Source organism: Octodon degus, unplaced genomic scaffold, assembly GCF_000260255.1.
Source record: "Octodon degus isolate 3935 unplaced genomic scaffold, OctDeg1.0 scaffold00008, whole genome shotgun sequence".
Classification (NCBI taxonomy): Eukaryota; Metazoa; Chordata; class Mammalia; order Rodentia; family Octodontidae; genus Octodon; species Octodon degus.
Window position 1 is genome coordinate 16578090 of NW_004524584.1, and position 17666 is coordinate 16595755.

At 38.8% G+C, this 17666-nt stretch overlaps 1 protein-coding gene across 4 annotated transcripts in view; it reads left to right on the top strand.

Moving 5' to 3' along the window:
• The window catches only part of Dock3 (dedicator of cytokinesis 3), an 825219-nt gene that overhangs the window by 586059 nt on the left and 221494 nt on the right, over positions 1-17666 (top strand). For 3 of the 4 annotated variants that reach the window (XM_023706265.1, XM_023706267.1, XM_023706269.1), the window contains exons 1-7: positions 626-685; positions 11211-11335; positions 12802-12964; positions 13470-13576; positions 14114-14285; positions 14602-14699; positions 16843-16926. In XM_023706265.1, coding sequence (XP_023562033.1) covers positions 679-685; positions 11211-11335; positions 12802-12964; positions 13470-13576; positions 14114-14285; positions 14602-14699; positions 16843-16926 — 756 coding nt within the window. In that variant the 5' untranslated portion in view covers positions 626-678. Of the gene's footprint in view, positions 1-625; positions 686-11210; positions 11336-12801; positions 12965-13469; positions 13577-14113; positions 14286-14601; positions 14700-16842; positions 16927-17666 lie in introns of those variants that run through there. The other variant, XM_023706273.1, reaches the window with a different exon arrangement.

Here is a 17666-nt window from a genome sequence, read left to right on the forward strand (position 1 = left end):
TGAATTTAGGTAGTTCAGCCCTCTCATTGTGTATTCACTGGCATCAAAGCAGACCATGGCTGAATATTGGGGAACACAGAAAAATGCAACTCTCTCTCTCTCTCTCTCTCTCTCTCTCTCTCTCTCTCTCTCTCTCTCTCTTGCTCTCGCTCTCGCTCTCGCTCTCTCTCTGTCTCTCTGTCTCTCTGATGTTAGTCTATGTTTAATAGACTAATTATATAAACTTTTGAGGTCACCTTAACTTAAGTTCATTATCTATCTAGAATGTTTCTTCAAAATGCTTTCTTTACAATACTTTGGAATATTACCTCAGATACTTTCTGTACCAAAATTTTTTTCAAGAGAAGTACCACAGCTGAGGCTGAAGGTCAGTGGTAGAACACTTGCCTAGTATGCTTGAGACTCTGGATTCATTCCACAGTATCACAAAAAAAGAAGGAATGAGAGGAAGGATGTGGGGAGAATACTAAACTCTTCTCTTTTTTCTAGTACTTAACAACAGTATGGAAAATATTTCTAGCATTTCATAACAGAGTATGAAAATATTTTTGTTTTTCAGGTCTTATTATTTCTCTGCAGCTTCTTCGTGGAGACATGGACCAAATTCGGAGAGAAAATCCCATGATATTTAGTAGGGGAGTAGCAATTACAAGAAAGTTGGGATTTCCTGATGTTATCATGCCAGGTAGGCAGAACTACTTGGGGAAGGGGAGTGAGACTGGTTAGGAAGGTGATGTCCAGAGCTATCATTAAATGCCTCTGAATCCCAAGCCACATTGCTGATTATAAAATACTGACTGGGGTGCTTTCACTTCTATAAGCATTTGGTTTTTTCCAGAAACCTCTACATCACATTGACAGTCCACCAGATGAGCTTTGTGAAGGCTGTATGTAGGAACCAACATGTAATTGCTCATAGAGATGCCTTTTTGTACATTTTCCATCATATTTCCTAGAAGAGAATTGCTTCATGAGAACTTGCTGCTTAAGGGCAGAAATATACTCATATATGTGCCTGCATATTTGAGGCACATATTTGAGTAAATCTCATTTGTGTAGGAATTATAGATAGATTTTAATATATCAGAAAATAAATCAGGGAAATAATATAAACAGTATACTGTGCTAATACAACCTGGCAAGTTTCTCAGTAACTGTATCCCCACCACTGTCTTTACCTGTGCCCAGAGATCTGGGTCAGCAAGTTGGAACACACTGATGTTCAAGTGTGGTTTCAGTAAGAGATTGCCACGTTTGTGCTTTTCATGTAGGTGGGCAAAGGTAATGCTGACTAAATGAGCCCAAATGGAACATCAGAGCTAAAGAAGCAGTTGGGAGTGAAGGAGGGATAGAAGCATGGTTCAGATAAATAGCACATAGTCTGGTAATCAAGATGTGAACAAGGAGAAGATCATAACAAGCAAATATCTATTTGTCACAACAGATTCTACAAGAAATGACCTTATCCTCTTAGTTGAGTTTTAAGGTTTTGTTTAAAATAGCCAGGCCAGGCAAGAATGACCTGATGATGACCACATTAGATATTGCTTATTTGACATTCTGCATGGTGCTTCACTAAATCCTCTTACTAAAGACATTTGTCACATACCTAAAGAAGAATGTGGCCTAAGGATAGAGAAAACCTGGATAATGGATTCCAGCTGCCTATTGGCTAACCTGCTGTTTCCAATTGCCCATCACCTTCAGTTTCTCTACATGGACACTATAAGTGTAGAACAATCTGTTTTATGCAGCCTTCATTTCCTGTTCATGAACACAGAATGGTCTTTTGAGTGGAAAACTTAGGCCACTAGATAAATGTTGTCACTTAGTGTTAAGGAAACTTTATGCTTATAAAATGCTCCAATCTGGCTGTACGGAGGTGAATCCATAGGATTTTTCTCAGATACTATTTTGACACCATTATTCAGCTCTTTTTGAACCTGGTAATTCAGCTCCAACTTAGTTCCTGGCTTCTCTGCAAAAGGAGTAAATGGTTAACAAAACTGAACTTCTGTTGTTTTGTTAGATATCTTTGCTCATGCAATGGAGTAATATATTTTAAGACATATAGTTTAAGCCTTTTAAGAAGTTGTTTGTCTAATATTAGGACATTACCTTCTAAATAGCCTTCACATACTCAGGATTAAAACAATAGGAACAGGGGCTGGGGAGATAACTCAGTGATCTTAGCACCTGCCTGGCAAGCACAAGAACCTGGGTTTGATCCCTGATGCTGCTTCCTGGCACATCCTAGAACCCCAGATGTGCCAGGCTGGACACCAACACCAGGTGTGTGGTGTTATATGCCTGTAATCCCAGCACTGGAAAGGCTGATACAGGAGGATCACTATAAGTCTGAGCTGCATAGCAAGACCCTGTACCAAATAAATAAATAAATAAATAACCTTGTTTAAAAAACATGGAAACAGAAAATAGAAACAACTTCAGCCCAAGTATTTTAAAGCAAAATTTGAGTTCCAGTTACATTGAAAATAACCTAATCTTTGTAAACAGATCTTTTTTTTTAATATTCTTCTGTTTGTATCACTGACACATAGGTTTATAAAGGAATTTTGTGTATGCTGCACGTAACTGTGAATATGTGCAATACCAGGTCCTGATGAAGTAAGGTGTGATTGAAAGGGTTTTCTTTCCCTTAGACAGCAAAGTATCACCATATGATTTATTCTGCAAGGTAGAAATGCCAAAAGGATCCTGTACAGTCCAGTGTAGGGGTAAGAATGGGGAGCACGAGTGTGCTATTTTCCTGGATTGTCTTTTTAAAATGTTTAATGCTATTGGCGAAAGTCATCAGTCTTTTATTCATACATTCCCCCCTTCTCTATTCTTTTTCTTACTAAATAAAGAGCTTTTTGCATAGTTGCCCAATCTCAGGGTTTAGGCTTTTGACAATTGTCAGCCCTTTTAATATACCTCACTATCCCAGCAGGGTTGGTTTCATCCTTGGGCAAGGCAATAGGGCTGATCCAGCAGATCCTGCTGGAGAAACAGGCAAGTGTTGCAGGCAAGTGATTATAGTGTTGCACACTATAATCAGGGAAACACTGTCTTGGGAAGTAATGAATGTGGCAAAACAGGCTTAGTGAGTCTTACAAGCTTTGGCCTCTCCTGCTCTGCAACCGAGCCACACCTCATCTATAAGAAAATTGTACCTGGGCTACAGTAGACTCCATCCTTACAGTGCTGATGCAGCCAGGCCACAAGAAACATTTGTATCTTCTTGACACATGAACATGAGAAAAGAACAAGAGAAGAATGTTAATAAATGTTAGCATTTTGATACTTATGTGTGATAAATTATAAAAAATGAGAAATTAGAATTACTCATAATGAAGGGCCTTATTTTAAGACTACCCCAAATTTTGCAGAAACTAGTGTGTACTCATTCATTTGGAGAGTGGAGAGGTTTGGTTTGGTTTGGTCAGGGTGGTGCATGTAGGCCCTTGTCAGAGTGTCCTGGCAGAGCTAGAAGGAAGAGTTGAGAATCCTCTGCCACATCAGTGTCTAACATGCCATTTCTCAAAAAGTCTTTCTGAATCCTGTTATTGCTTTCCATGGGATTATACACACAAAACATGTAGATGCTATGAGAAGATAATCCCTCTTTTGTGCCACAGATATAGCCCTGACTACAAAGCCACCCAGTTCCATTCATGGCCTGTGGTGATGAACAAGAAGCAGCAGGAAATATCACCCCTATGGCCTCAGATGAAATGCATGCCAGCCCCCCAGAATGCCATCTTAGATTATACAGGAAAAAGTACACATAACAGTTTAGTCCATTTTTAAAAAATGAACACACACGTGACCTAGTCTTTCTTAGTTGAAGGCAATATTTATGTGGGTACTTTCTCTTTCTCTCCAGACTCATTTTAATTCAGTGCCAAAGCTAGCACCATTATAGCACACTTTTAGTCTTTTCCTAGATCTTTTAAAAGATGGTGAGCAGGAAAACCTACAGCAGGATATATATTTCAGGGAAATAAATAGATGTTAATTAATTTGTTCCCTGCAACTTATGGGTCTGAACTAGCCATAATAGAAATTGAAAGAACACTTTCAGTCAAAAGATGAATCTGAATGCCTGCTTAGGAAGACATAGGGGCCAGGAGTTTGATCCCCTGGCCTGCTGTGCCAGCCCTGCCCCCGGGGTGCACTGAGACAGCGATTGAGACTGGGCGTGGTAGTGTGTGCCTGTAATCCTACAATTTGGGAGGCTGTAAACAGGAGGATCACTATGCATCTGGTTTATGCAGTGAGACCCTGTTCACCTTGTACACCCTGTCCTAAATACAGAAAAGAAAAAAAAAAGATGAATCTGAAAGGATTAACTTGTATAAGAAGAGGCTGTACCTTTCTTCAGGCCATATCCAAATCAGCAGAGATTTGCCAACAAATCTTTTTTTTTTTTATGTATTTAGTACAGGGTATACAGGTTCTACAGGGTCTCACTACACAGATCGAACTTACAGTAATTCTTCTGTTTTCAGCCTCCCAAGTGCTGGAATTACAGGTGTGCACCACCACGCCCAGTCTCAATCTCTGTCTCAGTGTGCCCTGGGGCAAGGACAGCATGGCACACTAGGGATCAAACCCCATGTAGTGTGCTCTGCCTAAGCAGGAGCTTTCGTCTGCTGAGCTATCTGGCCGGCCATTTGCCAACATTTTCAGTATCTCTATTTTTTGTATTTCCTGAAAACTCTGTGCCATTTTCTAAGTAGAATTTCAGAGCTCTGTCTTGGCTCTGTGGAAAGTACAGTATTTTATTAACCTCTTTGCTAAGTCCTGACTTTCCAAAGTTGCTAAATATGGGTGATGTGGACCAATTTTTGTATTAGTTAAATGGCCTTCTGGGGACTGGGGAGATAGATCACTGGTCTAAGCACTTGCCTGGTAAGCACAAGCACCCAACTTCAATCCTTGGTACCCCATGCCCCAATGGCCCCCAAACTCCAGGCACTCCATGCCAGCCACTGAAACCAGGTGTGGTAGTGCACACCTGGAAACCCATCATTGTAGAAGCTGAGACAGGAAGATCATTACGAGTCCAAGCTATGTACCAAGATCCTATACCAGATAGATAGATAGATAGATAGATAGATAGATAGATAGACAGACAGACAGACAGACAGACAGACAGACAGACAGACTGATGTAAAAAATGGCCTTTTGTCTTGTCATATAAAGTCAACATGTTTTAGTGTGTCATTCTAAGATTTAAATTTTCCCCTAAAAAAGTTTTTCTCTGACTTGAGTGTGCATCAGAATCATCTGTAATGCTTAGAAAAGTAGATAGCTGGGCTGTCCCAAGAATTTCTGATTTGGTAGGATTGGGGTGGAATGCAGCTATTTGCATTTCTCAGAAGCTCTCAAGTGGTATTGCTGGTCTGGGAACTGTCCTAGAAACTACTCTGCTTTGGGGATTTTTGCTCCTTTCTGATCATATCAGACTGAAGTGCTGCTCCTCTCTGGGTTGCCATTAACTTACTCATTAGAAGAGCAAGGGGAGATGTGGCATCTCTCTAGAGGACCTTATGACTCTTGCCCTCATGCTCAAAAATACATTTTGCCATTTTCTTTGACCACGAATAAAAAAACCACATGCTTCATCTCTGAACTGCAAGTGATGTTTCTTTCTCTTTTCCTGTTTAATTGTTCTTGTCTCTCTTGTGCTGTCCTCTCATTCTCGCCCCTTTGTTTCTGATGCAGAGATGAAGATAGTTGGGTGTAAGTTCCCACTTTTGTGTGTCCTGTTTATTGCCTGCTTTTTTTCCATCCTCATTTGTTTCATGGAATGTTGTAATACTTGGGTGGGGTATCATGTACATTATTAATCCTTCATCAGCCTGACCTTCCTGGGTAACTGCTATGTCCCCTCCTAGAACATAATGTATTACTTAGGGTGTTTGTTCATTAAGCCTGGAAAACATACTGAAATGTTTAGTAAAACCTTAATAATGTTGAGTTATGTATACAGGAAAGTATTTTTATTTGAGACAGATGAGTTGCTTTAGTTGAAAAGGAAATAAGTCATGCACATCCCAAGCCACGCAAAATCAGAAAGGCAGACAGTTTCTCTTTTTGGTTCTTTTAGGACATAACTCATATGAAGGGAACATATATAGTTTTGAAAAAAAGCACTCCTTAGGAGAGTGACAAAGAGATTTACCACAAATTGCTTCTTGGGACTATAGTCAGTCTGTGTCAAATGAGACTTTGGCATTATTGCTAAGGGGTCATTCAAGAATCATCACTTATGATCCCATAGGAGTTTGGAAGATCATCACATTCCTGACTCAAGAAAGGAATGACAGTATATAAATGATGCCACACTATGCCCACACTTGTCATTCTGTTAACAGAAGAGGGCATCACTAACTTCCCAGTGATAAAAATCAGAAGTGTGACACTGAAAACATGCTAAGAAAATAAAGAGCTCATCTTTTCTGGGTACTTAAAAAAGCCCTCCTAGAGTCTTTTTTTTTTCTCCTCAAGAAAACGAGAACTACTACAAAATAAAACATTGAGCTCACATTCCCAAAATTCCATGTAGAATGATAGCTCCACATATCCACAGATTCTATGAAGAGACTTCTTCCTAAATGCCAAGAGAAGGAATTGGTACCATCCAAGTACACTCATGTGTGCTAAGAGAACATCAGTACTCATTTTTCATGGTTTCAAGGGAGAGAAGCCATATCCACAAAAACTCATAAAGTCAGAACAAAGTATAAAAATATAGTATTAAATACTATTTTGCTGGAAACCAAGGCTTCTTAATATATGGTTATAATTTTTACAGAAGGACATGACTATAATAAAAAAAATTTTTTTGAACAAGATTGAGTTGCCCAAACTTGTGGGGCCCTCATTAATCATTTTCTACTGTGCTGGTTCCACATAGGCCAGACAAATGACTCCGAAGTACAACTAAGGTTATAATTTCAGGCAAGAGATTTTCTTGCTAGCATTATAACCTGTTGTTTAAGCCATATCTTAGAGTTTCTGAGACCTGTAAGGAGACTGTTATTGGAAGAGACCTACAAATATTTCACAATCTCTGTTTCTGCAGAGTCGTATTAGGATCCATGTCTTTGGAAGATCAGACTTGTCACTGCTAGATGTTATGATTCATGCAATTCTGTCGTGGTACTCACCAGATCCCTAAGATTTCTGTTGATTGATCAGCACCTTTTCTGTCTCATTCCTCTCACTGTCCCAAAGTATTTCAAGTCAATCCCTATCATGATAAGATAGCCTGAGATCTGTTACTTTGCTTCTTCCTACCAGCAGTTTGTATACATTCACAGATATATGTATTTTATGTGTGTGTGTGGTTGCAGTGTAGCATAACTATTCTTCATATGTAAACATTCCAGCTCAGAGATCAGTGAGCTTTAGCCTGGGCCCATCTAGCCAGCAGTCTGTTTTTGTACTGCTTGCAACTAAAATGTGCTTTTATTTATTAAAATGATTGTAAGAACAAATGACATATAATAACAGAGATGTGTATGACCAGCAAGATCTAATGTATTTACTATCTAGTATGCCCAGAAGAAACTTTCCCAATCCTAGTACCTCCTCTTAACTACCTACTTTCCTGACATGCAGGTGTATCAACAACTATTGTGAAAACTGTGAGAGAAATAGAGACAGTTTATTCTGTGGCCTTCTTAAAAGAATAAACTCAAGTCATTGAACTCCATTCAAGAGACACTCATGTCCAGCACCCAAAAAGCACTAAACACAGCTATAAGGCACTGTTCATGCTATAAGATCCCACCCATTCTTAGGAATCAGAGGGTACCCAACAAAGGGAAGCAAGGCTGTCCAAGCTTTCCTAAAAGGGAGCTCCATCAGCAGAACCATCCTCCATAATACCTACTCCCACACCCTGCAAAAGAGCTTCACGCTCCCAACACTTCTCCATACTGCCTAAGAGCCACCCAGCCCTTTAGCATCAAATTTTATCAGGCAGAATTACCTAGAGATATTTTACAAGTGCATGTACCCAAAAATTCCAATAATCTTAAGGGTAGATTCTGTAATTTTTTTTTTGTATTTTTTAGTAAGGGTCTACAGGGTCTCACTATGTAGATCAGACTTGTAATGATCCACCTGTGTTCAGCCTCCCAAAGAGTTGGGATTACAGGCGCACACCACCCCACCTAGCCTCAATTGCCATCTCAGCATGCCCCAGTGGTGGGGCAGCAGGCTGGGCATCGAACCACCAGCCCCTGCGTCTGCCTAAGCAGGCACTTTAATCTGCTGAGCTGTTTGGCCAGCCCTTATACATCTATTTTTAACAAGTTCCTCAAGTGATTCTAGTATACCCAGTCAGCAGTAGTCTGCAAATGAAGGTCCAGAACCACTGCTTTGCCTTGTTTTCCTTTTCATTATAATGTACCTGTTCTCATGCCTCTCCAGGTAACATTTCTTGATAGTCAGTGCTTGAATTTACAGGAGCATCCAAAGACAGTGCCTTAATCCAGAACATGATTCCACTTGTGAGTTTAAACACGGCAACCTCTGAAGAATATAGCTCTGGAAATTATCTGTAAGGCAAACTTAAGACCTTCACATGTGCTTCTTAGTGTTTCCTTCTAATTCCAGCAGAATTAAATGATCTCCATTTAAATGCTCTCACAGAGAACTTTTGACAATAACCCACACACACTGAATCAATGATACCTTTCACAAAGGGTCACTCTGCATTCAAGCCATAATTTGCAAAACTGCAATTCATAAGGCAATCTAACATGCATTCTGACTGAAACCAGTCATATTCTAGGAAAGTCCATTCTCCATATAAAGAGCAACCAGAGACTGAATAAAATTGTTTTTTTCAGTCTATAACTCAGAGTGTTCCACTTGTATTAAAATTTTTTTTTCAGGGCTGGTGAGATAGCTCAGTGGACTAAGCACCTGCTTAGGCAAGCATAGGGACCATGATTTGATCCCTGTACCACATGCCATGCCAACCCCACCCCCGAACACACTATGCTGGCCACCTAGAGCTAATATGGTGGTGTATGCCTGTAATCCCAGTGCTGGGGAGGCTGAAAACAGGAGGATTACTATGAGTCTGAGCTACATAGTGAGACCCTATCCCAAACACATAAATTATAATGAATAAACTTTTTCTCAAGTAGATAATACCAACAAAGAATGAAAACCATAGAACTTCCCAACTCAATCCTTTGATTCAGAAATTGGCATTTTGGCTTAGAATATCATGCTAAGAAATTATGATCTCATTCTATAAAATCAACACATCAAATTCTGTCATTAACAGTTTGTAAGACAAGGCCTAATGTTGTTGGTATTCTGTGTCCCATATTGCTAAGAAAAGTTTAGAGCATTTCATTTCAAGGGTGTGTTTATTTTAGCATGGTTAGCCTGTGTATAAAGCTGTGCATATAGTAACCAGTAGATAACTGCTTTCAAAAGCCACATAGATTATCTTGAGAATAACTTCCAGAGAGGGGAAACCAGATTCTTTTTCTTTAGATTAGACATTAAATTTCTCTAGACTATTACTTAATACTAAATTCTAGAAATTGAATGATTACTTAAATCTTATAGAAAAGCTACTATGTAACTAAAAGACTTTTATCAGAAGATGCTATTAGTACTTTCAGGACTGGTTTTATTTATCCTGTGTCCTGATAAACTTGATTTTCCTTTCTTTCTAGCTACCTTACCTCACCCATCTACATACTCACCTGCACATCTGAGTTCTATCAGCGATCTATTAGGAGGTCCCAGGCATAGATATCCAAAGGAAAACGATTAAAGTTCCCAACTCATTAGAATTCAAAGCACAGGCTCTGCCAAACCTAGAAAAAAAGTGTTGTTGGTTTTTTTTTTTTGTTTGTTTGTTTGTTTGTTTGTTTTTGCGGAACCAGGGATTGAACTCAGGTCCTTGAGCTTGCCAAGGAAGCACTTACTCCACTGAGCCATCTCCCCGGCCCGGAAAGTGTTATTAGACTGCAAAGATGGACATCCTCAAGGCTGGCCCACATAAGCAGCAATTGCATTTGTTTATGATTTTTGTACATATTTTCCTCTTCCCTTCATGGTGGCTTCAGGGCTACTTGTTTAGAAACAGGATAGCTTTCACACATTGGAGAAAATTCTCAAGTCTCCCAGGGAATACTTAGTTGTCATGGGCTGCTGTTCTCCACTAGAACCAAAATATTTTGAAACCCTTGATTATGCATCCAAATAACTGTGATTATAAAATTGCACTGCTAGAATAAGAAGATGACTTGAAGAATGGAAGGGCTTACCATTTCCCCATAGTGTTTTTTTTTTACTGTTTTTTGAAAGTCAAAAGCCTTTCTTTAGAATATATGAATAAAACTGGTCATGCTACAGATTTAGAAACTTAGAGCAACTTAAATAAGCTGTTTTTGTACATGAATAGACACCTTTGTTTGCCTTTAATTCACTTCTCCCCAAAAAAGCAGATATGACTTGAATCATTTTGAACTTAAGAGTTTGAGCTTTTTCAGCTCAGTCTTGAATAACATAGAGGCAAAATGGACCAGAGTCAGAGTACAGGAAGGCAACAAGAGCCACAGATTACTTCCCCATTGTTATCACACTTGTGCTTTTGCTGTGATGTGTTTCCAAAGTCTGCACACAAAAAGAAGACACATTGACAAGTAGTCCAGTAACCTTAGCCTGATATTCCCTCAGGGAATGAGATTTGGAGCAAAGCCTCCAGAAAAAGGAATGATATATCCTCTAGTTGGACTCAGAGGTTTTGGTAATTGTAAAACAGAAAACTTAGTTAAAAAAACAGAGAAAAAAATTAGAGAAAAGAGCCATAGAAATTAAAAGTAGGTAATACAGACATGATTTCAAAAAGGTGTTGTTTTTATTCAAAAATCTTCTCTCTTGTGTAGCTTAGTTTTCAGCCATTCCTTTAGAGAGGAGCAAAACTGGGCAGAGAAAGTTCTCTACCCTGGAGTAAACACCAGATTCAGACTTAGAAAAAATCATAACTAACCTTCCTAAGTACTGCTAAAATGATATTGAAAGAATGTCCATTGTTATTAACCAAGCTTGGAATGCCCTGAACACCCACTGAGCTCTTGAGGACCCAAATGATAGTTTGGTCCTCCATGTAAATAGTGCAGTGATATGGTCATGAGGACATGGCATTTCTTTCCCTACAGGTGATATCCGCAATGACTTATACCTGACTTTGGAGAAGGGGGATTTTGAGAGAGGGGGAAAGAGTGTACAAAAGAATATTGAAGTGACCATGTATGTACTTTATGCAGATGGAGAAATCTTAAAGGTAAGACTTACCAGCCAGTCATTCCAAAAAGAGTCTAATACAATAATTCTAGTGCATCTGTGGAAGGTCTGCTACTAATCTCAAACATCTCATATGCATTATTTTCTGCCATTTTCTTTTTTTAAGGAAACCCTCCCTACACAATACTTTGATAATGACTTCTGGTGTTAGCCTTTGCAGAACATTTTCCTAGTGTCTCACCCAAATCCCTCCTGCTCCAGGTGAAACCTATTACCTCTAGTTCTTGTTACCTCTTCTGCCATTCCACCTAATTTACAGCTTCCTACCTTTGCTAATTGTAATAAGGTTTCACTTTGCCTTCTTGTTCCTTGAGCTAACACAAAGTAGTATATTTGCACTTTGGTCAAGGTGGGACTGAGACACTCACCTGATACCGTTATAGGACAAGGAACAACATGTTTAAGCCTGGAAATTTGTTTCCAGCCGATATGTTAGAAGGCTCATCTGTCACTCTTCCTTGAAAATGGAGGCCCATACTATATTTTTTTCTGTTGCCTTTGTGTCAGTTTTCTCCTCAGTCATCATGGTTGCATTGCACATGAGGTAAAAGGCAAATAACTCTTCAATAAAACAGCCACCCTGACATAGGCAGAAAAGAAGTAATCATCCCCCTTTTACAGATGAAAAAGGCAAAATTAGTTGAAGTCATCTCCCAAAACTAGAAAAAAAAATAGAAGAGAATGTTGAAATAGTGATTTATGTATCATTTAAAGAACTAAACTCAAGAACTTAGGCATGGTTATGGCTTGCATGGAGACTGCCAAAAACAGTAAAACTGTCTATCAGTTGTACCAACCCTGTATGGACAGGAAGTTGCTCCTGATTGTGTTGACCAATACCTCCTATCCTACAGGGTAGGGCATGGGCAGTTCTGAGACTATACATTCACGGAATTATTTGGGAGATGGGGTCTAGTTAAATCTGTTTATATTCAAGGAAAAAACACACCAGTGGCACAATTGGTTAGCGTGTGGTACTTATATTCAAGGAAAGTCAGCATAGGATGACCTCAAGTTCCAATCTAATAATAGGCCAAGGAAAATTAAGAGGAAAAAGTTCTGTACTTTGTAATTTTATTCTATCCTATCTATAAAATGTTGCATACAATTGACTTGTGAAACATTTTTTCTTTTCTTAGTGGAAGAAAAGACTATTAGTGATTCAGATGCACTACTCTTCTTTCTTCCAATTTGTTAACCAGTATGTAGAGTTACTTATGACCCAAGGAAAACAAGGAGCATTGTGTCTACTAATTGCTTATGCCATCTGCACAATTGCTTATAAAAATACTGAATTTAAGTCAAATTTATTCACATTTCGTAGCTTTAGCAAAATATGAAAATAAGGCCTTCAAGCAGGGAAAATAAAGGCTCCTAGTGACACAAGAGAAATCCAGATTCTCTCTCTCCATGAAGATAACATCTTCATTTACTTGTTTCTTCCAGGATTGTATCAGCTTGGGTTCAGGAGAGCCAAATAGGAGTTCCTATCACTCCTTTGTTCTTTATCATAGTAATAGTCCTCGTTGGGGAGAAATTATCAAATTGCCTATCCCCATTGACAGATTCCGGGGCTCCCACCTGCGCTTCGAGTTCAGACATTGTTCCAGTAAGTAAGCTTGCCCTCCATGCTCCCTTGAAGACTAACTCTTTCGCCTTTCTAGATTGGAATTAAAAGAATTCTTTTATTCAGGCAAGAAAATGAAGGGGTGGGTATAAATGTATACTCAGATACAGGATGTCATCAGAGTCCATTTATTGTACTGCTAAAGTAGTGGTTTGAAACCAAGGGATCTTATATTGGCCCTTCCTAGTATCATAAATATCTAGTATCATTCTCCTTTGGGTGTTTGCTTTGTATCTATTAAGATACTTCTTAACCCCTTGTTCATCAAGATGAGCAATTTATTTTCTGTTTGGATCTAGGTAGCCTGTATACATTAGGGTAAAAATTCAAAGTATGAACTAATCCAGAGTATTTCTCATCATTTCTGTAGTCAAGTTGTTATCTAGTTGATGACAGAAGTAAAGGACAAAGATGTGTAGGTGACAAGCACAAAGGGAATTTCTATTAAAAGATGGAATGGAATAACAGCTAACACTTCACTCTGCAGCAAAAGACAAAGGAGAAAAGAAACTTTTCGGCTTTGCATTCTCACCTCTGATGCGTGATGACGGCACCACCCTCTCAGATGATATTCATGAGCTTTACGTGTACAAGGTACAGAGCCTGGCTGACTTTCATCCCTACTCCTCCACTCACACGCATGATTCTCAAGTGGTTTTCATTGGGTAGGCTAGGATTCAGGGTGGTACACTAGTGAATGACAATAAGACAGCTGTGTGGGTAGACTTTTATCTTCTAAGTTCATTGACCTTCCTCCCACAACTAACACCAACAGGCCACTTCTTTCCCACCTTCCCCGTTCATTGGATAGAAATGTGTCACCATCTCCTCTGTGGTCTGGGTGAGTGCATTCTGAGACCTGCAACTTGAAATCACGGCATTGTCAGCTGTCACATCATAGCAAATTACTCCAGGTTGTGAACACCATGTGCCCCACCATGTTCTATTTAAAAAGCACATGAGCTGTTCTCAGAATTTTCTGAATAGAAAGTGCTCATCCAAAAGGACCTGAGCCCCAAGATCCAGCTTTTGGAAGATGAGAGCAAATATCAACTTAGAAATCCTCTGGGACCTGGCTTTTGCATGTGATGTGGCTAAGGAACATGCTCTCTTCTCTTCTTTTGCCTACAGTGTGATGAGAATAGCACGTTTAACAACCATGCTCTCTACCTGGGCCTGCCCTGCTGCAAAGAAGATTACAATGGCTGCCCTAATATCCCCTCCAGCCTCATCTTCCAGCGCAGCACCAAAGAGTCGTTCTTCATTTCCACACAACTTTCTTCTACTAAACTCACCCAGAATGGTAAGTGATGGTACCTGCAAGTAGTGCCCTTCATTGTGCTCAGCTCTTGGAGTGAAATTACTTCTTCATGCTGTAATATTAAGAGTTTTCATTTGAAGTTGAAGAAATTACTCAGCAATAGCACCCTATAAAGTTTCTTATGGTTTTAGTAGTTCCCCAATATACAACCAAGGTGTACAGATTTATCTCTGCCCCAGATTTCATCACCAATGTGATACTTTAAACTTTTCTCCCTATCTATACTTGTCTGAGAGAGTCTAGGCCTCTCCTAGCCTCTAACAGCCAGGGCTCACCATCTTTTGGGCTTGCTTTTTAGTGGACCTCCTCGCTCTCCTGAAATGGAAGGCCTTCCCAGACCGGATTATGGACATCCTAGGGCGGTTGCGACATGTCAGTGGGGAGGAAATTGTTAAGGTATGTCTTTCACCCAATTCTAACATACTGCCTGAGAAAGAATCAGAATAGCAGAAGATAAGTCTCCACATGATTTTTTCTGCTGGCACGCCTCTAAGACTTCTTCAAGTACATCATAGGTGAATAGGAATAGGTTCGAGATTTTTCTTGTTAGCTGTTTTTAAGTATATATAAGATTTATTGTATCTTTAAAATTATATTCAAATCATAAGCGTTATTTTATGACTTTTCTTCCTAGAGAGCAAAACAATGATCAAAGGGTAATAGTAAAGCATCTTCTCAGAACAAACTAGTGTTTAGTGCTACCTGCATTCTTTCAGATCTCCTTTTTCTTCTTTAGCCCGCTTTCTCAATTTCCTTACTTTATAACCTTTTTACCACAAATTCAGCTTCATGTTTTTCTGGCTATACACTTATTATTGTAATAACTCTGAATATTGTCCACTTACTTGCAGCTGCTGAGTTTGCCTCATCTCCTACTTATAATCCACGAAAGCAAAACCTTCCTTAGCCCCTGTGTCAATTGTTTCCTCTAGAGACCTTTCTGACATTTCCCATCTTAGGCGCTAAGCAGACTAACAGCAACATAGCGAGTTTCCAGATGTCTCTGGAAGGCTTCTCTGAGTAGAATCTTTGCCCACCTAGTTTTAGCTCAAGAACACCCAGGTATTTCCTAATGATGAAAGCCCAGCAGTTGAGTGAACTGACCATACTGAGAAAAAGTAAAGGTTCTTTCAGTCATCAACAAGGGCAATAGAATGCAGGCTATAGGTTAAATCTCAAGAAGGTATCCTGTCCATAATGAGCCCAGCCATCATAAATACAAAGCCATAAGCACAGATGCACTGTGTACTTTTATTTCACAGCTCCACTTACTCAACAGTACATAACATAGAGTATCCAAAAGAGGAACAATATTAAAGTCATGTACCTTAATGAAGCTATTATGTGAATTTTGTTTTAATCAATTGATCAGATTATCTTGGGTCTTTTAATTTCTTCACAGACAAGCTAATGCTAGTTTTGAAACTTAAATTCATATTCATATCTTCCTTTTAAACATATTAAAAATATCAACCAATATGCAGATAAAATATTAAGAAGTTTGTGGTCTTTTTAAAGGTGAGTTGTCATTGGCCTGATAATAAAATATCTTACCAATATTTTTTTTTCTTATCAGTATTTCTAGTTTAAAACTTGAATCAGCCTAAAGAGAGCATGCTGGCATTTTTACTTTTTAGTAGAAAATTTCAAGCATACCCAATAGTAGACAGTAGTATAAAGAATCCTATATGTATACTTCACCTTGTTTCAACAAACATCAATACCTAACCTAGAATCTATATTATTTTAAAAATAAATTGTAAATATTGTATCATTTAAATTGGTATTTGAACGGCAGAATGTTAGATTTGATTTTTAAAGACTCTAAATATCCATCACTATTTATTTCTTGTTTTTGCAACTCAGAAAGAAGGTACATGCTCAAAAAACAACAGCAACATGAACACTACCAGATATAGTATTTTAGGGGCCGGGGAGATGGCTCAGTAGAATAAGCACTTCCCTGTCAAGTTCAAGGGTCTGAGTTCAATCCCCAGTTCCACCAAAAAAAAAACAAAAAACAGATATAGTATTTTACCCTTGTTTGTATCCCTGATCAGATGTATTCTCCCTTCTTCTTGGATAATAATAGTTTCTGTAGATAAACCTTACTTTACCATGGTGTCATCCAAGTGTACTCCTTATCATGAGGCCACTGCAAACAGCAAGAGATTACTGATCTCTGGAACTCAGGGAAGTGATCTGTTTCTCAAGGTGAATCTGGCATCAGAATGACTGCATCTTTGACTTCAAAATTGGTATTCTTTGCATGTCCTGTTTTGTTATGTAATTGCCTTACCCAAAAAAGAATATAAGTCTTTCATAGGGTCCTTGGGCTATAGGAACACACTCCAAGTTCATCTAGTTTACCCTTGGCTAGATGCATGGTATAGCACTACACTATTCTTAGGTCATATTTTAATATACCAGGAGATCTTTCACTTTGTTTATTGGGAGATGATTTCATTAGCATATGGAAGTCTGATTATGCATACAAGGACTTGAGACCTGAACCCTCTGCTTTTTATTTTGTTTTCAGTTTCTGCAAGACATCTTAGATACACTCTTTGTGATTTTGGATGATAATACTGAGAAATATGGCTTGTTGGTTTTTCAGTCTCTGGTAAGTCACCTTCTGGCTTTTAATTTTTATTAATTATCCTATCACACTTCAGAAAATCTAAAGGATGAAGCTTATTAGAGTGAGTTGATTTTTAATTTTTATTAATTATCCCTGTCACATTTCAGAAAGTCTAAGGGATGCAACTTATTACAGTGAGTTAACAGTAGATATAGATGAATTTAATAAAAGCCAGACTGCAGAGTGTCACCCAAAGAAAATCTATGGTACTTTCAGTCTGATACTTTTAAGATTAAGTTAGAAGAACTCACCTTGGTCAGGTCTAGATGTAGGCTAGATCCTCAACTCCATCAATAATGTAGGGTTGCATGTCTCTTGAAATAACAGCCTGTACCAGCAAGTGGCCCAAAGGATGAGAGAAGGAACAAGACTCCTGCCTTTCACTGACAAGGAAGGCAGATTCTCACACTGGTTGAAGAGGCTATGCAGTTCCCTAGACCTCCTCCCCTCTTTCTCTTTCTTAGAACCAGGGTCTAAGAAGGTTTCTTAAGTGAGGATGGACAGTGATTTAAATGTTTAATTCACATTACTTAATATATCCAGTCCTGAGGGAGGGCTGTCTATTCAAGAAGCAAACATCACAGTCTACCTGATAGAAGGGAACAGAAGTGAGAATTAACACACTGTATACATTCTTCCTAGTGGTTAATTGCTGTACAAGATGTGGACATGATATCCTAACACCATTAGAACAAATCACTCTATTCATTAAGAGAATGTAA